The 16,546-nt window shown below is 41.4% G+C and overlaps 1 protein-coding gene across 1 annotated transcript; it reads left to right on the top strand.

Annotated features, from left to right (window-relative positions):
• Positions 1-7,864: 7,864 nt before the first annotated feature.
• Positions 7,865-11,410, top strand: LOC129765965 (uncharacterized). Its single transcript, XM_055766423.1, has one exon. It carries the CDS (start codon positions 7,865-7,867, stop codon positions 11,408-11,410), a length of 3,546 nt encoding a protein of 1,181 aa, XP_055622398.1.
• Positions 11,411-16,546: the final 5,136 nt, after the last annotated feature.

Raw genomic sequence — 16,546 nt, 5'->3', positions numbered from 1 at the left:
AACACAAGTCAAAACGTGCGGTCCCGGGCGTATGTCTTACATATTTCTTCCCGGTCCTTAAAGTGTTGAATTGCGTAACTCCATCCTCAAAATGTTCACCGGACGGCGTAAATCTGAAAGCGAGGGAAGTAGTGATGACGGAGTAGTGCGAAGCGTTAGACGGAAAGTTTCGAGTATTATCTCATTCGGATTTTGAAGAACTATAAGCAAGTGAAGACCTGGGTAACTCGGAATTCGCTAACAAGTAACACTCATTTTAGTTTACCGGAAGAAATGGACATGAGCGCAGGTGATGTGCTTTCGTTATTCCTGAATGAAAAAGTAATGTTTGTAATGAGACTGCGTATATTACACGATGACCGTGACAGGACACGATGCAAAGTGCAGAAAACAAAAACTTCGCTCCACAAGTGAAAATCAAAGCGAAGTTTGGAAATACGGTATACAACACCAATGGACAAATAAAACTAATGACCACATGGAACATGTGCGAAACTTTTGTGAGTGAAATCCTGGCGTGATAGTTGAAATTTTATTACGGCGCTTTGGAAATACTAGACAATTTTTTTGTCTGCCCTGCCACGGTCGCCATGTAATATGTGGGACGTCCTATGCAGTCTCATTGCAAACATCACTACACGTGTTATTTCTTTTTTTTTTATTCTGCATAAGTCGACCCACATATTACAAAACATTATAGTCACCGTGACTAATAGATATGCGAAGCAAAAATTGTACTACTACCGAAGAAATTATAGAATTTATGAGACTGATTATTGGATGAAATGTCCCGTAATTGTTTCGAAATTTTATTAGAAAACTTGGATTTTTCAAACAACGAAACGAATGAAAAGAGTAGCATACTTTGAAAAATTTTACCATGCATTAATTTATTGACAAACAATTACCAAAAAGTTTTTTCACCAGGTTCCTTGGAGAGGACGATTAATATACAGGTAGTACTTACTAACAAAATCGGATAAATATGGCATAAATTGTTCAAATTGTGCTCCACTCAAAAGTATTCCCGGTTTGCGAAAGTATATAACTTACGTTTTTAAATTAAAGGAGAGCGTTTTTAAAAAAGAACTACACTTGTTCACTGTAAGATTAAGACTAACTTTATTATCGCTTCCAGTTTACATGACTTATGATTTATGCCTACTCAATGAGCCGAAGGGAATTTGATACCTACATTCTCGAGTTGCGTACCGTTGCCTGTTATGCTGATTCGTGTTGTGGTGTCTACGTTGAATATGTTATTTCAGTGAAGATGGGACGTTTGGCCAAAAGTGATGATGCCGCTGTTTAGGTTGTTCGAGCTGGTGCATGGCTGGTGTTGCCGTTTGGAATTGACGGTAACTGCTCCCTCATGAAGTTCGAACCGTCCCGGTTCGATTTTAGCGGATGTTGGTTTCTCTGAATTTTCCTTCTTCTCTGGTAATGTTCTGCGGGGTTCTGGGAATGGATGCTGGCCAATTTTAAATACGTTACTAGTGCGTTTGTTGATTTTCGTTATGGCTATTACTATTCCAGAAATTATAATTATCGAAAATATTCCGATATTTGTTGAGATATGGATTGCAAATGATTCTTCTATTGAATCCATTCGTTCACGGTTGCGGATGTTTAATTCTTGTAGTTTTTCTATAGTTATATTCTCCTCGAGAGCGCCTTTTTCTATTTGTAGACCATCTAGCGATATTGCCAGTGGTGTTTGTTTGTTGTGTCTTTCTCGATTGTCAAACTTTGTGCCATTGATGATTACTGCACAGTTTGAGAAGTATATTAGAAAACTACCTGATAGTGTTCTGTTTGTCAGTTTGCAATCCGTTTGTATGAATACTTTTTGAACGTCCTTCAGCACGATATGGAAATCAGTTAGCCGCTTGACGCCTGAATTGGCATCGTGATCCACGAAGCTGCACTTTCCGGAAAATCCTCGTAGGATTTTGGAATAACATGCGTCGTTGGAAACGTCTATCAGATTGTTCTGATCGCACATGGTATTTTGTCCCACAGGTTGGCATCGCCCGTTGAGAAGATAAGTTGATTGGCTTCCTACTATTGCTGTCCTTGATGGTAGTTTTAGAGATGTTCCGTTGATTGGTAATGGTTCCAGCAGCAACTCGTTAAATATTTCCGTTTTAACAAATGGCACTGAGATAACAAAATATAATTTGCTGTTCTTAAAGACTATTTTTATACTTATAAATTCATAAGCCTGTTCTGAATTAAGCAATGTAATGTTCTGTTTTTCTAACTGATGCACTATGACTTTTAATTCCTCCGGTTCTAGGAAGTTCCTCGAAATCACATTTACGCGAGCTAATTGAATGGTTTCGAATACGGTGTCTAGGTGGTTTCGTATTTGGTCTAGGTGAAATGAAACTCTGATTACTTTGCTGAGGGCCGTGAAATTTTGGTTTACATTGTTGGGATCTAATATAGCTTGTCTATTTGAAATAATTTGTTTTACCAACTTACTTTGTTGGTCATTAATGGATTGGATTATTTTATTTATTCTATTTTGTAGTTTTTCATTGATTGTTGCTTGTAAATTGTTTTCATTAATTAACTGTCGATTTCCTGCCTTGAGATGTTCAATCTCCGTGTTAATTCTGTCTAAATCTTCTTGGTCTAGGTTTCCTGTAATTAATTTTATTGTAGACCCTAAAAAATTGAAGGCTCCTCTTCTGTGTCTCTCCTTAGGGGAAAGGATTCTGTATAAGTTTGTAATTTCATGCATTTTACTACGCAACATTCTTGTGATTTCTCTGATGTTAGGAAAGGTTTCTAATCCGGTGATTATGGTGTTGAGTTGGTTAAGTATAGGTTGGTATAGGTCGAGGTCTACTTCGTGATAAACGTGAATATGTCCGTTTTTGATGAATGTTGATTCCATTCGTATGGTCAATAGTCCGGGGTTTGTTGAAATGTCTTGAATTTGAATGATTTGTCCAAAATAAAGTTGCATTTGCAGAACAAGAAGGATCAACAGACAAAGTGCCATCTGAAAGAAAAAATATTATTAGTTATTATTTATTCTTTTTATATTATTTTTGTGTAATCTACGATTCGAGTCGTCAATAAAGCTTTTCAATCTGTCTTCGACAACTTGAACCGTTGAATATCGTTTTATCGTTTTATTCCGAATTCCCTGCACTTTATGTAACACTTGCTGATCTGGGACCAATTTTGGTTCGTCTTCCAGATGCCGGTTGTGTTGTTTATGTGTGTTCCTTTGTGTTTTGGTCAGTGTTAATACGACTTCGTCATATAATTTATCTCTTTTTGCCAATATTTCTTCGGCGTCCAGAGGTCTTTCATCTTGGTCCTTGATACCTAAAAAGATTTCTCGGGGTTTCATGTTAGTTGCAGAATGTATGGTTTCATTATATAAAGTGCAAGAAATTCTGTATAATTCTTTGTTGGATAGTGATTCATACTTATGCCTATTACAACGATAAATCTCGGCGAGTGTACTGTGGAATCTTTCCACTATTCCGTTGGTCTCGCTATGATTTGTCGGTGTAAAATATATTTGTATGCCTAGGTCATCGAGGAGTCCTCGAACCTCAATAGATCTCATGGATGGCTCGTTATCGCATACAATAAGTTGAGGTTTCCCATGAGTGCTAAAGAACTTCAGAAGGGCTCTTCTTATATCTTGTATTGTTCTGGACTTGATACTTACTAAAACTCCGAACCTAGAGAATTTATCTACAATGGATAAGAACATATCCGGTTGAGATATGAATATGTCCACGTGGATAATCTCTAGTGGCCGTTTTGGGATGGGGGTCTGTCCTAGTTTGATTTTGTAAGGTGCTCTATCATATTTGGCTTTATTGCATTGATCGCATAATCTTATGTACGTTCTGATTTTTCTTTTCATGCTAGGGAAATAGTATGTTCGAGAGATTTGCTGAAGATTTTCCTGAATACCTCTGTGGGCGAAATCGTGTTGTCCTCGTATGATTTCGTTCTGGCGTTCTTCGGTAGTGACGTCTTCTAAGGTGATTTGGGATATTCTCATTCTAAAAGTTTTATTTCGGCTAAAATAGTTTTTGTAGACTATTTGAAGAGAAGGTAGGACGGTCTCTGGACAATTGATGCAATTTAATTTTTTTGGATTTGTGTAATCACGTAGTATTCTTAGAAGGGTCGGAACTCCGAAATGTAATTTTGTTATCGTTTTTCTGAACACGCGTGGAAAAATCTCTTCGACTTCTTCACTGTCTGTCTGTCCAATTTTTAAAACTATTTGATTTGAAAATGCATTCAGTGGTTTTAGTGTCATAGGTATGAATTCCGAGTCATCCGTGTCTGCCGAATGAACGGTTGCGTCGTCGGTGTCGTTTTCGTCTTCGTTATTATCTGTGTCTTCGTTGAGATTGATCTCTAGGGGAATCCGAGATAGGGAGTCGGCAACAGTGTTTTGTTTGCCTGGTCGGTATTTAATGTCATAGTCGTATTCTTCAAGATCTAATCTCCAGCGGATCAATTTACTGTTGGGGGTTTTCAAATTTAAACCGTAAGTCAAGGGCTGGTGGTCAGTGTATAGTGGAAGTACACGAAATCAGATTGGGTGACGACCCTATGAAAAAATTGACAATGCAAATTTCCGCTGATAATAGCGAGACCCGAAATTCCAAACGAAGTGGTTTCACACGCTCGAGTGCTTGGGTCAGCGATTAAGACCCTCCTCGATGCAATAAAATGCGCCACAATGTAGGGAACATTACGAGTTCCAAGAAAACGCGACAATTAAAAACAAGTATAATGTTCGGCAGCGATAAGATCGAGAATACCATATCGATGCACGACGTCGCATCATATTCCATAGACGGGGCATTCATCGTGGCGATGGTGATCGCCATCATTTACTACCATTGGAGGAGAAACACGAAACGACTGCGCGAACTGGAAGGGGCGCAGCGGAGGATCCGACTCGATAGTGTGAATGCTGTATAATCAAAATAATGCGAACGCTGTATAATCAAACGCACATTTTGTGCTGACATGGAGAAACAAGAAACACCCAAGTGACCTAAGCAATGTAAAATTTAAGGAAATACAGTTCAGTCTAAAACCGACCGTGAAGGAGTTAGTACTTAGTCCGAAAGCCGTATTGGGCCACTATGGCCCAATACTAACATCTTAATTTTAACGAACAACATTTGGTGACCCCGACGTGATCGCACTTCGAGCGATCACGGACTCGCGAAAGTAATCGATTCTGATAAGTGAAGTGACATTCTCTCCGCGCGCGAAAAAGTGATGCCATTGCATGGCTGTATAATCGGAAAGTGAAGTGACATTGTCTCAGCGCACGGAAGATGTTGCGCCATTAAGTGGCTGAAACCAAGAAAATGAATCTCCCATTCGCGGGAAGTATGGTGTGCCACTGCGTGGCTAAAAATTAACAAAGTGAACTTCCTACTCGCGGGAAGTATGCTGCGCCACTGCATAGTTATTACAATGCGCCACTGTGTGGCTGAAAATTGACAACGTGAATTTCCCATTCGCGGGAATCATAACATGACACTGCGTGACTGTGTGATCAATAAGTAAACTTCGCCCGTGAGCGAAGCACGGTGTGCAACTGCGTGGAAGATGTGTGATAAACACGAATTATTGTGACTGATGTGAAAAATTTGTAAAGATGAATTCTCGACATTCCAACGACCTACTGTATTCCATGTGCTACATGTATATGAGGGATACGGAGGAGAATTTGAAACAGGACCCGCGTCGTACGCGGGAAGAAGCTGCAGCGATAAAACTGATAATATCGCACATGTTCAACTTGGCGGCAGGAGCCGCGGTTATAAACAGATACGAAAGCAGATTTACCACTGAACTAAATAGATCGGCCGAAGCCATAGCCGACTATTTAGACTGGAGCATAATCAATGACCCAGCTAAGTATTTGAGTCAATCAAACAAGTAAAGCGGTTAGTAATTATCAAATCAAATAAACATGACGACAAACGAGGACGATGCCGTTGAAAGCTGGAAAAAGCAGCTAACGGCACTGGAGCAAAGCATTGCTCCGATTATCAAAGACGCATGCAAATTAGCAGAAGACGACGACGAAGTCGAAACATTACTAGTGCAACAAGAAGTACTAACAAGCTTGTACGATCAAGCTTGTGCAGTGATACTGAAAATTGAGGGCCAAACGGGGCCCTCCAAGAGACGGGATGCTCTCCTCCCCGCATATATCAAGTCCAGAGCCAGTTTGGCAAAGAGAATACGGCATGCGCAATCACAGACGAATGAACCGAGTCAGGATGAAGGTTCAAGGCAAGTACTGGATCAAACAATGATCACCGGCAATAGCAAGGCCGATTATTTACCCCGATTGGAGCTCCCGAAGTTCCGTGGGTCAGCCACCGAGTGGCTATCGTTTAAAGCCCGCTTTGAGAAGCGGATTGCGACCCTAAACGAGGATGCAAGCAAATACGCTTTCCTGGCGAAATGTTTAGAATACGAGCCCGCTCGTAACTCCTGCGAAGCACTCGAGAATTCAGGAGTGCCTTTCACTGAAGCCTGGGCCAAACTGGAAGCAAGATTCTACAAGAAACGAATCGCATATGAAGGTTACTTTTACACTCTGCTGAAAATTAAAAGGATACATAAGGCATCGCAAAGAGCGATACTAGGACTGATCGACGCTGTCGATACACTATTGTCCGCCACTCGACAAATAGCAAATGAACAACCTGGCGAACCAGATTGCATCGCCAATGGGTTACTAATATGCTTAGTGAAAGAACGATTGGATGAATCAACACTTTCTAAGATTGAAGAAAAGTTGGACCTCCAGCGCATTTATGTTTGGAGCGAATTCAAAATAGAATTAGAGCGGCTGGCTAACCAGATGACTTGCAAAGTGGCTGCCGAAACGGCACACTCTAGTCATCGACCCCAGCCGAAAGTCGTAGCAGCAATCGAAGGCAAAGCTGCGACCACCAAAGACAAAAGGGAAGCACAGCGGTGCTACGTTTGTCACAATGAAGGACACACAGCATTTACGTGTCCTAAATTCACGAAAATGAGCATCCCAGAACGATGGGAAACTATCAAAGCAGGGAGGCACTGCTTTAATTGCCTCATACCTGGGCACTCAACGAAGGAGTGCAAATCACAACGGAAATGCCAAATATGCAGCACGAAGCATCATACACTACTTCATCGTGGAGACTCTCCCAAGGGGGACGAGATCCAACAATTGCATCCCGAGAAGGATGTCAATCAAGCACAAGCAAGTTCAACGAAATGACTAGCTCAGGAAGAATACGTCTTTCTGGGCACAGCCATAATTCATGTTAAGGGTGAGCAGAAATGGCACCCTCTTCGATGTCTACTTGATTCAGGGAGTCAAGTAGAAACAATCACAGAAAAGGCTGCTCGAAGCCTAGGAATTCCGCAACACTCGGTAAACGTAACCATTAAAGGAGTTAGCGGACAAGCACATGTTAAAAGGGGTATCAAAACTGTGATAGCCTCTCACGCAAGCAACTACAATGAAAGTTTAGAATTGATCATAGTGCCAAAGATATTGGACGATCAACCAAGCACAGCTATTGATGAAAAGGGTATACGGATACCAGAACAATTGCACCTTGCCGATCCCCAGTTTTACAGATCGAATGAAATCGACATTCTCCTCGGAGCGAGAATATTTTTCAAAATTCTAATGCCAGGCCGGCTTAGCGTAGCCAACGGTCTTACGTATCAAGAGTCCAGCTTGGGCTGGATTGCATGTGGGACGCTACGTCACAGCAGCCCATCAACCACTGTATTGTCTGCTACAAGGTGTAGCAGAAATGAATTCGAATTCCCACAGGACGAAATGGCCAAACTCATAGAGAAGTTTTGGCGTCTTGAAGAAGCGTGCTTTCAAGACTGGGAACCAAAGCAACATGACGAATGCGAGGCGGAAAGTCACTTCCGCACAACGTTAGAGATCGCTCCCGACGGGAGATACATTACACGAATGCCCCTACGGGGGGAGCCGTCATCGTTAGGCGACTCTTATCAACAAGCATATAGAAGATTCACATCGCTTGAGCAAAGGCTCAAGCGGAATGCAGACCTGTACAAAGAGTACAGGGCTTTCATGAATGAATATGAAACACTGGGACATATGGTACCAGTCACCACAGAAGACTTTCACAAAGTAAAGTATTTCATCCCTCACTCGTGTGTGGTGAAACCAGATTCAACATCCACCAAGGTTAGGGTGGTGTTCGACGCAAGTGCAAAGACGTCAACCGGAGTATCCCTGAACGATATACAAATCGTGGGACCAACCATTCAAAAGGACTTATTTGATCTGCTAATTGATTTCAAGACGCACAACGACGTGCTAGTAGCAGATATTGCAAAGATGTACAGACAAATTCACATCGCATACACAGACACTTGGTTACAATGTATTTTGTGGCGCGACAGCCCCAATGATCAATTGAAAGCGTATAGACTGACGACTGTCACATATGGTGAAGCGTCTTCATCATTCTTGGCCTGTAGGGCACTACACGAAGCAGCTGAAGATTATCGGTCGGTAAATCCGAGAATTGCCGACACCATTCAACGATCGTTCTATGTTGACAATCTAATGATTGGAGCGTCCAACGCAGATGAACTGACGGAGACGAAACGAGAAATAGAGCATGCATTGTCACTTCATGGATTTCCACTTCGAAAGTGGGCATCAAACAACGCAAGCGTACTGGAAGGAATTCCAGAGAAAGACTTGGAACCATTGATCCAAGTTGGTGACCAAGAGGTCATAAAGACATTGGGAATAGCCTGGAACCCCAAAACAGACGTGTTCCAGTTCATCAGTACGAAAAACATAGGTGAAACATACGAAGCGCTCACAAAGCGACAGATGGTCTCGAAGATTTTGAGACTGTATGACCCAATCGGATTGATACAACCTGTAATCATTACAGCTAAAATATTGATGCAAGAATTGTGGACTTATAACGTCAGCTGGGACGATGATGTTCCAGATCAAGCACTAAGCTCATGGAAGAAGTTCGAAGCTTCATTAGTGGAGCTCAGCAAGATAGAAATACCTCGGATGTCGACTCCGAGTCATACGATCGCACTAGATTTACACGGATTCAGTGACGCCTCCGAAAAGGCTTATGGATGCGTCATTTACTTACATGCAATCAACTTAAAAGGAGAAGAGAGTACGAATCTCTTATGTTCGAAATCGAGAGTGGCGCCTTTGAAGAAGGTCACTCTGCCCCGTCTGGAACTCTTGGCGGCGGCACTTCTAGCAGAACTAACTGCTAAAATAAAGAGCATTCTGGCCGGTCGAATCTCGTCGGAATATTACTACAGTGATTCACAAGTAGCGCTAAGTTGGATCAAATCTTCAAATACACGTTGGGGAACCTTCATTAGAAATAAAGTGCAGAAGATACACTCCACCACGAATCCAGAGCATTGGAAATATATATCTACGAAAGAAAATCCGGCTGATATGGTTTCGAGAGGAATTCCAGTCAGAAAATTACGCGAAGCAAAACTAGAATTTTGGTTACACGGACCGGAATGTATACGAAGAAGACAATATTATCTGCAGAGCGGCTACGAATACACTGCTGCTGCAGAACAGGAAGAGATTAAAGAACCAATAACACGATTGGTAGCAGCAACAGGAAAGGCATGCGAAGACTTAATCGCAAAATACCCGCACCATCACACTCATGACAAAACAGTAAGACACTTTGCATGGCTGTGTAGAGCCATAAACAATATGAAGAAGGTCAATAAAGACACAGGCATCAGAAACGAAAAGAGATCGGGCCCACTCACCACCACTGAATTGAATGAAGGACTAACACTCGTAGTCCGAATTATGCAAGCCACTATTTATCCAAATGAAGTAGCGGAATTACGAAAAACTGGGAAGGTGCCTACGAAAGGACCTTTCCAGCATCTCAACGCAATCGTCAGAAATGGAGTCATACATGTCACAGGGAGACTCCACAATGCAGAAATGCCCATCTCACAAAAGAATCCAATATTGATTCCCAAATCGCACCCATTTTCGAGGGTAATAATTAAAAAAATACATGAGGATAGATTTCACGCCGGAACAGATCTGGTAATAAACGAATTTCGACAAAGATTTTGGATGAGGGATCTCCGAAGGACCGTACAAGGAGTCATTCAACGATGCATCTTATGTGCCAAAGCGCGGCCCAGACGTTTACAGCAACGAATGGGACAACTGCCCTCGCCCAGGGTAAATGAATCAGTAGCGTTCACTCACACGGGAATGGACTTATGTGGGCCATTCGAAGTATATCTCAATCAAAAATCGAAATGCAAGACCACAGCATATGCTTGCATCTTCATATGTTTTGCGACCAAAGCAGTTCACCTAGAAGTCGTCGAAGATCAGTCGACGGCAGCGTTCATATCAGCACTTCTCCGTTTCACATCAGTGAGGGGAATACCCGAGGTTATTTACTCCGACAATGGGCGGAACTTTGTCGGGGCCAGCAGAGAACTCAATCGTTTACGAAGAATATATAACAATGAAGTTTTTCAAAACAAATTAGTTGATATTGCGGCAACTCACAGAATAAGATTTTCATTCATTCCACCCCGAAGCCCCAGCTTTGGAGGACTTTGGGAAGCGAACATAAAGGTAGCCAAGCGGCTCTTTAGTGCAGCGGCCAGAGGAGCACAGCTAAACATCATGGAATTGCAGACACTGTTCTACCAAGTGGCCGCAATAATGAATTCGCGACCACTCACACCTGTTTACACGACGCCAGATTCACCGACCGCGATCACACCCGGTCATTTTTTGATAGCACGCCCAATGCTAGCCGTGCCCATCCCTACGCAGAGTGAGGATGGAAGCAATCTCACAACCAGATGGAAACGAGTACAATCGCAGCTCGAACAATTTTGGAGAAGATGGAGAGACGAGTATCTCCACCAGTTACGTGATTATGCAAAATGGACCAAGCAACAAGCCAACGTTAAGGTAGGCCAAATCGTATTGATCGGAGACGATCACCTTCCCGTAGCAAGGTGGCCTATGGGAATTGTCACACAAATACACCCTGGAAATGATGGAGTAGTCCGAGTGGCAGTAGTGCGAACCGCTACCGGAATTTACAAACGCAACGTGCGAACACTTGCTCCTCTACCAATCGAGGAGCACACCATTCAACCCATTATAGAAGAGTATGACAACACAGCTGATAACGAACAGCAATCTCAAGCCGAAGCAATCGAACTAGAAGACGATCCCCCTCCCCAAGCACCCCAAATGATTTGGGACGGTAGACTACGCCCTCGTCCCAAAGGGGGGAGAAAATGGAAGTACACGAAATCAGATTGGGTGACGACCCTATGAAAAAATTGACAATGCAAATTTCCGCTGATAATAGCGAGACCCGAAATTCCAAACGAAGTGGTTTCACACGCTCGAGTGCTTGGGTCAGCGATTAAGACCCTCCTCGATGCAATAAAATGCGCCACAATGTAGGGAACATTACGAGTTCCAAGAAAACGCGACAATTAAAAACAAGTATAATGTTCGGCAGCGATAAGATCGAGAATACCATATCGATGCACGACGTCGCATCATATTCCATAGACGGGGCATTCATCGTGGCGATGGTGATCGCCATCATTTACTACCATTGGAGGAGAAACACGAAACGACTGCGCGAACTGGAAGGGGCGCAGCGGAGGATCCGACTCGATAGTGTGAATGCTGTATAATCAAAATAATGCGAACGCTGTATAATCAAACGCACATTTTGTGCTGACATGGAGAAACAAGAAACACCCAAGTGACCTAAGCAATGTAAAATTTAAGGAAATACAGTTCAGTCTAAAACCGACCGTGAAGGAGTTAGTACTTAGTCCGAAAGCCGTATTGGGCCACTATGGCCCAATACTAACATCTTAATTTTAACGAACAACATATAGTGTGAATTTGCGGCCAAATAAATATGGTCGAAAGTATTTACAGCCCCACCAAATGGCTAGTAATTCCTTTTCGATCGTTGAGAGATTTTCTTCGGATTTGGTTAGAGTTCTCGAGGCGAACGCTACTGGTTTGTCTCGACCTATTATGCCTTGGGATAATACGGCTCCAATCGCGTGGTTAGAGGCGTCTGTGGTTAAGATGAAGTCTCGTGTAAAGTCGGGGTATTGCAGTATGTCGCTACTTGTTAATATATTTTTACATTTGTGAAAAGCTTCAATAAATTCCTCTGAATGATGGACTTCCTCACCTTTCCTCAAACAGTTTGTTAGGGGCTTTGCGATTTTCGCAAAGTCTCTAATGAACTTCCTATAATATCCTAACACGCCGAGGAACCCACGGAGTTGTTTCTCATTCTTAGGTAAAGGCCACTCTTTTATTGTTTGTATTTTATTGGGATTAGGCTTAACGCCCTCTGGAGTCACAATATGACCCAGGAAAGCAACTTCTTTTTTCAAGAATTCGCTTTTGTCCAACTGAAGTTTCATGTTAAATCTTTTAAGTCTATCGAAAATTTTACAAAGGCTTTCAATGTGTTCTTGAAGACTGGTGGAGAAAATTATAATGTCATCCATATACACAAGGCATATGGTGCCAATATAATCTCTAAGGACATTATCCATCACGCGTTGAAACGTGGATGGAGCATTCCGAAGACCAAATGGCATCCTAAGGAATTCATAGTGCCCATGCTCCACGCTGAAGGCGGTTTTTGGTATGTCCCGATCTTGAATTTCAATTTGGTGAAACCCACTAGCTAAGTCCAATGTAGAGAAATAGTGACAACGTCCCAGTTTGTCCAATATTTCATTTATATTGGGTATAGGGTACTTGTCTTCGATAGTCTTTTGGTTCAATTTTCTATAGTCTATCACTAGACGCCATTTTCGCTTCCCTGATGCGTCCTCTTTCTTGGGGACAATCCACACCGGGGAAGACCAAGGGCTGCTCGAGTGACGAATAATACCCTGATCGAGCATTTTGCTTATTTTCTGTTGCACTTCAGCTTTATGGCAATAAGGGTATCTATAGGATTTCGAGTGTACCGGTATTTCATCTTTGGTGTTAATTTCGTGTTTAATAGCACTTGTGAAGGTCAAGTTTAGTCCTTCTTGATGAAATATATCGCTGTATTTCTTTATTATTTTGAACAGATTTTGGCGTTCTTCTGAGTTTAGGTGGTCTGAGCGGATTTGTTTCAGCAGTTCTTGAGGGTTATTATTCATTGAATCAGGAGGTGAGACTTCGTCAAAATTGTTTAATTCGGAAAAAATAGGTCTGTTTGAATTAACTTTCACCGGACAATGGCTAGTATTTCTAATCATGACAGTAGCTTTATTATCGGTTGATCGATAGAGTCCTGGAAGGATATTCACGTCGTTTGTTAAGGAGTAAAGTTCTGGAATATAGAAGTCACCGTTCTGTATGTCTATTGGAAGTTTTATAGGAACCTCTTCATTTGCATTCAAGTTGATGTCGTAGGAATTAGGATATTTCCTACTCATCTGGATGGTATAGTCTGGAAATTTAAGTGTGTTAGAAGAAGTGATTATGTCGGCTTCAAGTTCAGTCAATGTTTGATAGCCAATAAGTCCGTCAAAGTAGGGATGAAATTTGAACAAAAAGAATGTGATGGGAGGTTTTCCATCGAAGGGAGAAAATTCAACGGATTCGCTAATGGAATGGGTGCCGTTGATATTTCTGACGAAAGAATGATTTAGTTTGGAAATTTTTAGATTTGCAATTTTCGCAGGATTGATGTAATTTTTGTTAGCGCCACTGTCTATCAAAAATTTCATCTCTCCTATTTTCGTGTTTAATTTTACATATGGGATAAAATTTGTTATCTCCCGTTTGAACTGTCTGAATCCGGTTGAAAATTTAAATCATCTACATTTCCTTCTGTGTTCTCAGATGTCTCATTGGTTTCGATGTTTCCTCCGAAAATGTTTGGATCATTTTCTGAATAGATGTTGTTATGGGGGTCATAGTCTGGGTAATTTCCCTCAACCTTCGCTAAGGCATAATTGTCATTTTCAGCATGTCCATAATCGGGCAAATATGTTTCTTCACAATGTTCGAAATGATAGTTGGGACTTGGGTGAAAAGGATTTAAATTCTGGCGTGGTTTAAAATGGTTATTATTGTTTCTATTCATGTAATTTACGTTCCTACTTCGGATCGAGTGATCCACCTCCATAGGGACTGGTTTGGGAAAATTATTTTGATGGTTTTGTCCAAACTGATTGCGGGGAAAATTAGGATTTGGTTGCTGGGTGAAATTATTTCTGAAAATTGGGGGTCTCTGAATTGGGTTTGGAGAGAAATTAGGTTGCCAATTGATTGGTTTGGGGTTCGGTGGAAAACGGGGTACGTTCACAGGACCATTGTATGGTGCTGAAAATTTAAAAGGATTCACTGGCCGGGTAGGTATGTTTGGAGGAATAGGAGCTCTTGGATGATTAAATGGTTTCGGTGGTAGCATTGGTTTATATGATTTTACATAATTATAGTTTTGCTCCTCCATACAAAGTCGGAGAGAGTCTTTCATTGTAGTGGGGCATTGGGCTCTAATGATTGGTCCTAGCGGCTCTCTTAAGCCAGCGAGGAAAACTTTTAGCCCTATGTCCTGGAAAAATTCTTTCTTTGCTTGTTTCACGGCTGCATTTTGTTCTGTTATGCTCAGATTATTTGTGAGCAGTGAAACGATGTGCGATACCTTGGAGTAAAATTCTTCCACGTTTCCGATTTGGTTCAATTTGAAGAGGTCTCTGGTGAGGGAGACCTCGTCACGCCTGTCGCTGTAATGTGTGATTAGGGTTTGTTTTATCTCGGCCCACGTTAGGTTGGTGCCGTATAGTTCGAGTACGTTGTCAGCGTCCCCAATTACTTTTGTGCGGATCGCTTGAATCCACACTCTATAGACGTTAGTATTCTGTGCCTCATTCAGCAGAGGGATTATATTATCAATCCCCTTTAAAAATGAGTTTAATTTTAACGGGTTTCCGTCGAAACACGGAAGATCCCGAATAATTTGGGGCGTCTGTAACGATTTTAGTATCGATTCCGTTCTTTGCTCCGGCACTTGAATCACCTGCACGGGGTTCGCTTGCCTGTTGGCAGCCAGTTGGGCGGCAAGTGATTGAGCATTTCGCTCACCTTGCGCTGCTTGGATTTGTAATTGAGCGATCTGCTCATCCTTCTCGGCCAAACGGCTGGCCAGTTGTTCCAAACTCGCTTGGAGAAGTTCGAGCTGGTTCTCTGCCATGTCTCGGCCTCGATTGAAATTCCTAAATCGCTTAATTTTGGAAATTAAAATTTCCTTGTTTAAAAAAGTATTTTACTTGGTACCGGTTATAAAAATTCACCTTTTTATTCGTTATTAAGTCACTAAATATTAAATCACTACACCTAGTCTCTAGGAAATTAAAATATCTTTTTATAAAGTTTTTCACTTGGTACCGGTTATAAAAAAAATCACCTTTTTATTCGTTATTAAATCACTAAATATTAAATCACTATACCTAGTCTCTTTTTGCTTACCTTAATTTTTGCGATATTCCTTCGCTGGTTCTGATCGCTTGGTTTTGTTAGTTGTCCTTGGGGTGCCACTACAATCGATAAGCCGTCGATTCGGTCACACACGCGAACTTCTAACTAAAACCGCAATCCGCACGACTGCGCCACTTACGTTTTTAAATTAAAGGAGAGCGTTTTTAAAAAAGAACTACACTTGTTCACTGTAAGATTAAGACTAACTTTATTATCGCTTCCAGTTTACATGACTTATGATTTATGCCTACTCAATGAGCCGAAGGGAATTTGATACCTACATTCTCGAGTTGCGTACCGTTGCCTGTTATGCTGATTCGTGTTGTGGTGTCTACGTTGAATATGTTATTTCAGTGAAGATGGGACGTTTGGCCAAAAGTGATGATGCCGCTGTTTAGGTTGTTCGAGCTGGTGCATGGCTGGTGTTGCCGTTTGGAATTGACGGTAACTTATTTAACAAAAGCTGTCCCCTTTCTATAGTCCTACGCCACTCCGGTTATGTCCCCGACATTACCCACCCGTCTTTTTTAATAATAAACTATTTTATTTAAACAATTTATCAAAATAAAAATTAGATATTGAGAACTTTTTTTAAAGAGTCCGCCATTTTGTTTCAGTTTTTTTATTGTTTTAATTATATTATAGATTAGTTCGTTAAAATAAAGTCTGCAGAGTAACAATCTTTTTGAATTTTTATTTCAGATGACTTCGGATGGCTGTGTGCTTCCCCGAACCAGCTCATCTTCTTTTCGAGGACTCCACTCTGACGTCAAATATTAAAAACAAATGTATGTAAAATAAAATATATTTTTTTCTATATTTTGAAACACTAATAAAAACATGTAAAAATTTTAAAACGATCGCATTTTATTTTCTTTTTTTTTAAATATGAAAAAACGTCGAAATTTCGGTCGTCACAGCGGGCTACCACCTTAATTGTACCCG

The sequence above is a fragment of the Toxorhynchites rutilus genome, chromosome 2 (assembly GCF_029784135.1).
Source record: "Toxorhynchites rutilus septentrionalis strain SRP chromosome 2, ASM2978413v1, whole genome shotgun sequence".
Taxonomy (NCBI): domain Eukaryota; kingdom Metazoa; phylum Arthropoda; class Insecta; order Diptera; family Culicidae; genus Toxorhynchites; species Toxorhynchites rutilus.
The sequence above is the reverse complement of the archived record's forward strand: the minus strand, read 5'-3'. Positions and strand labels throughout refer to the sequence as shown.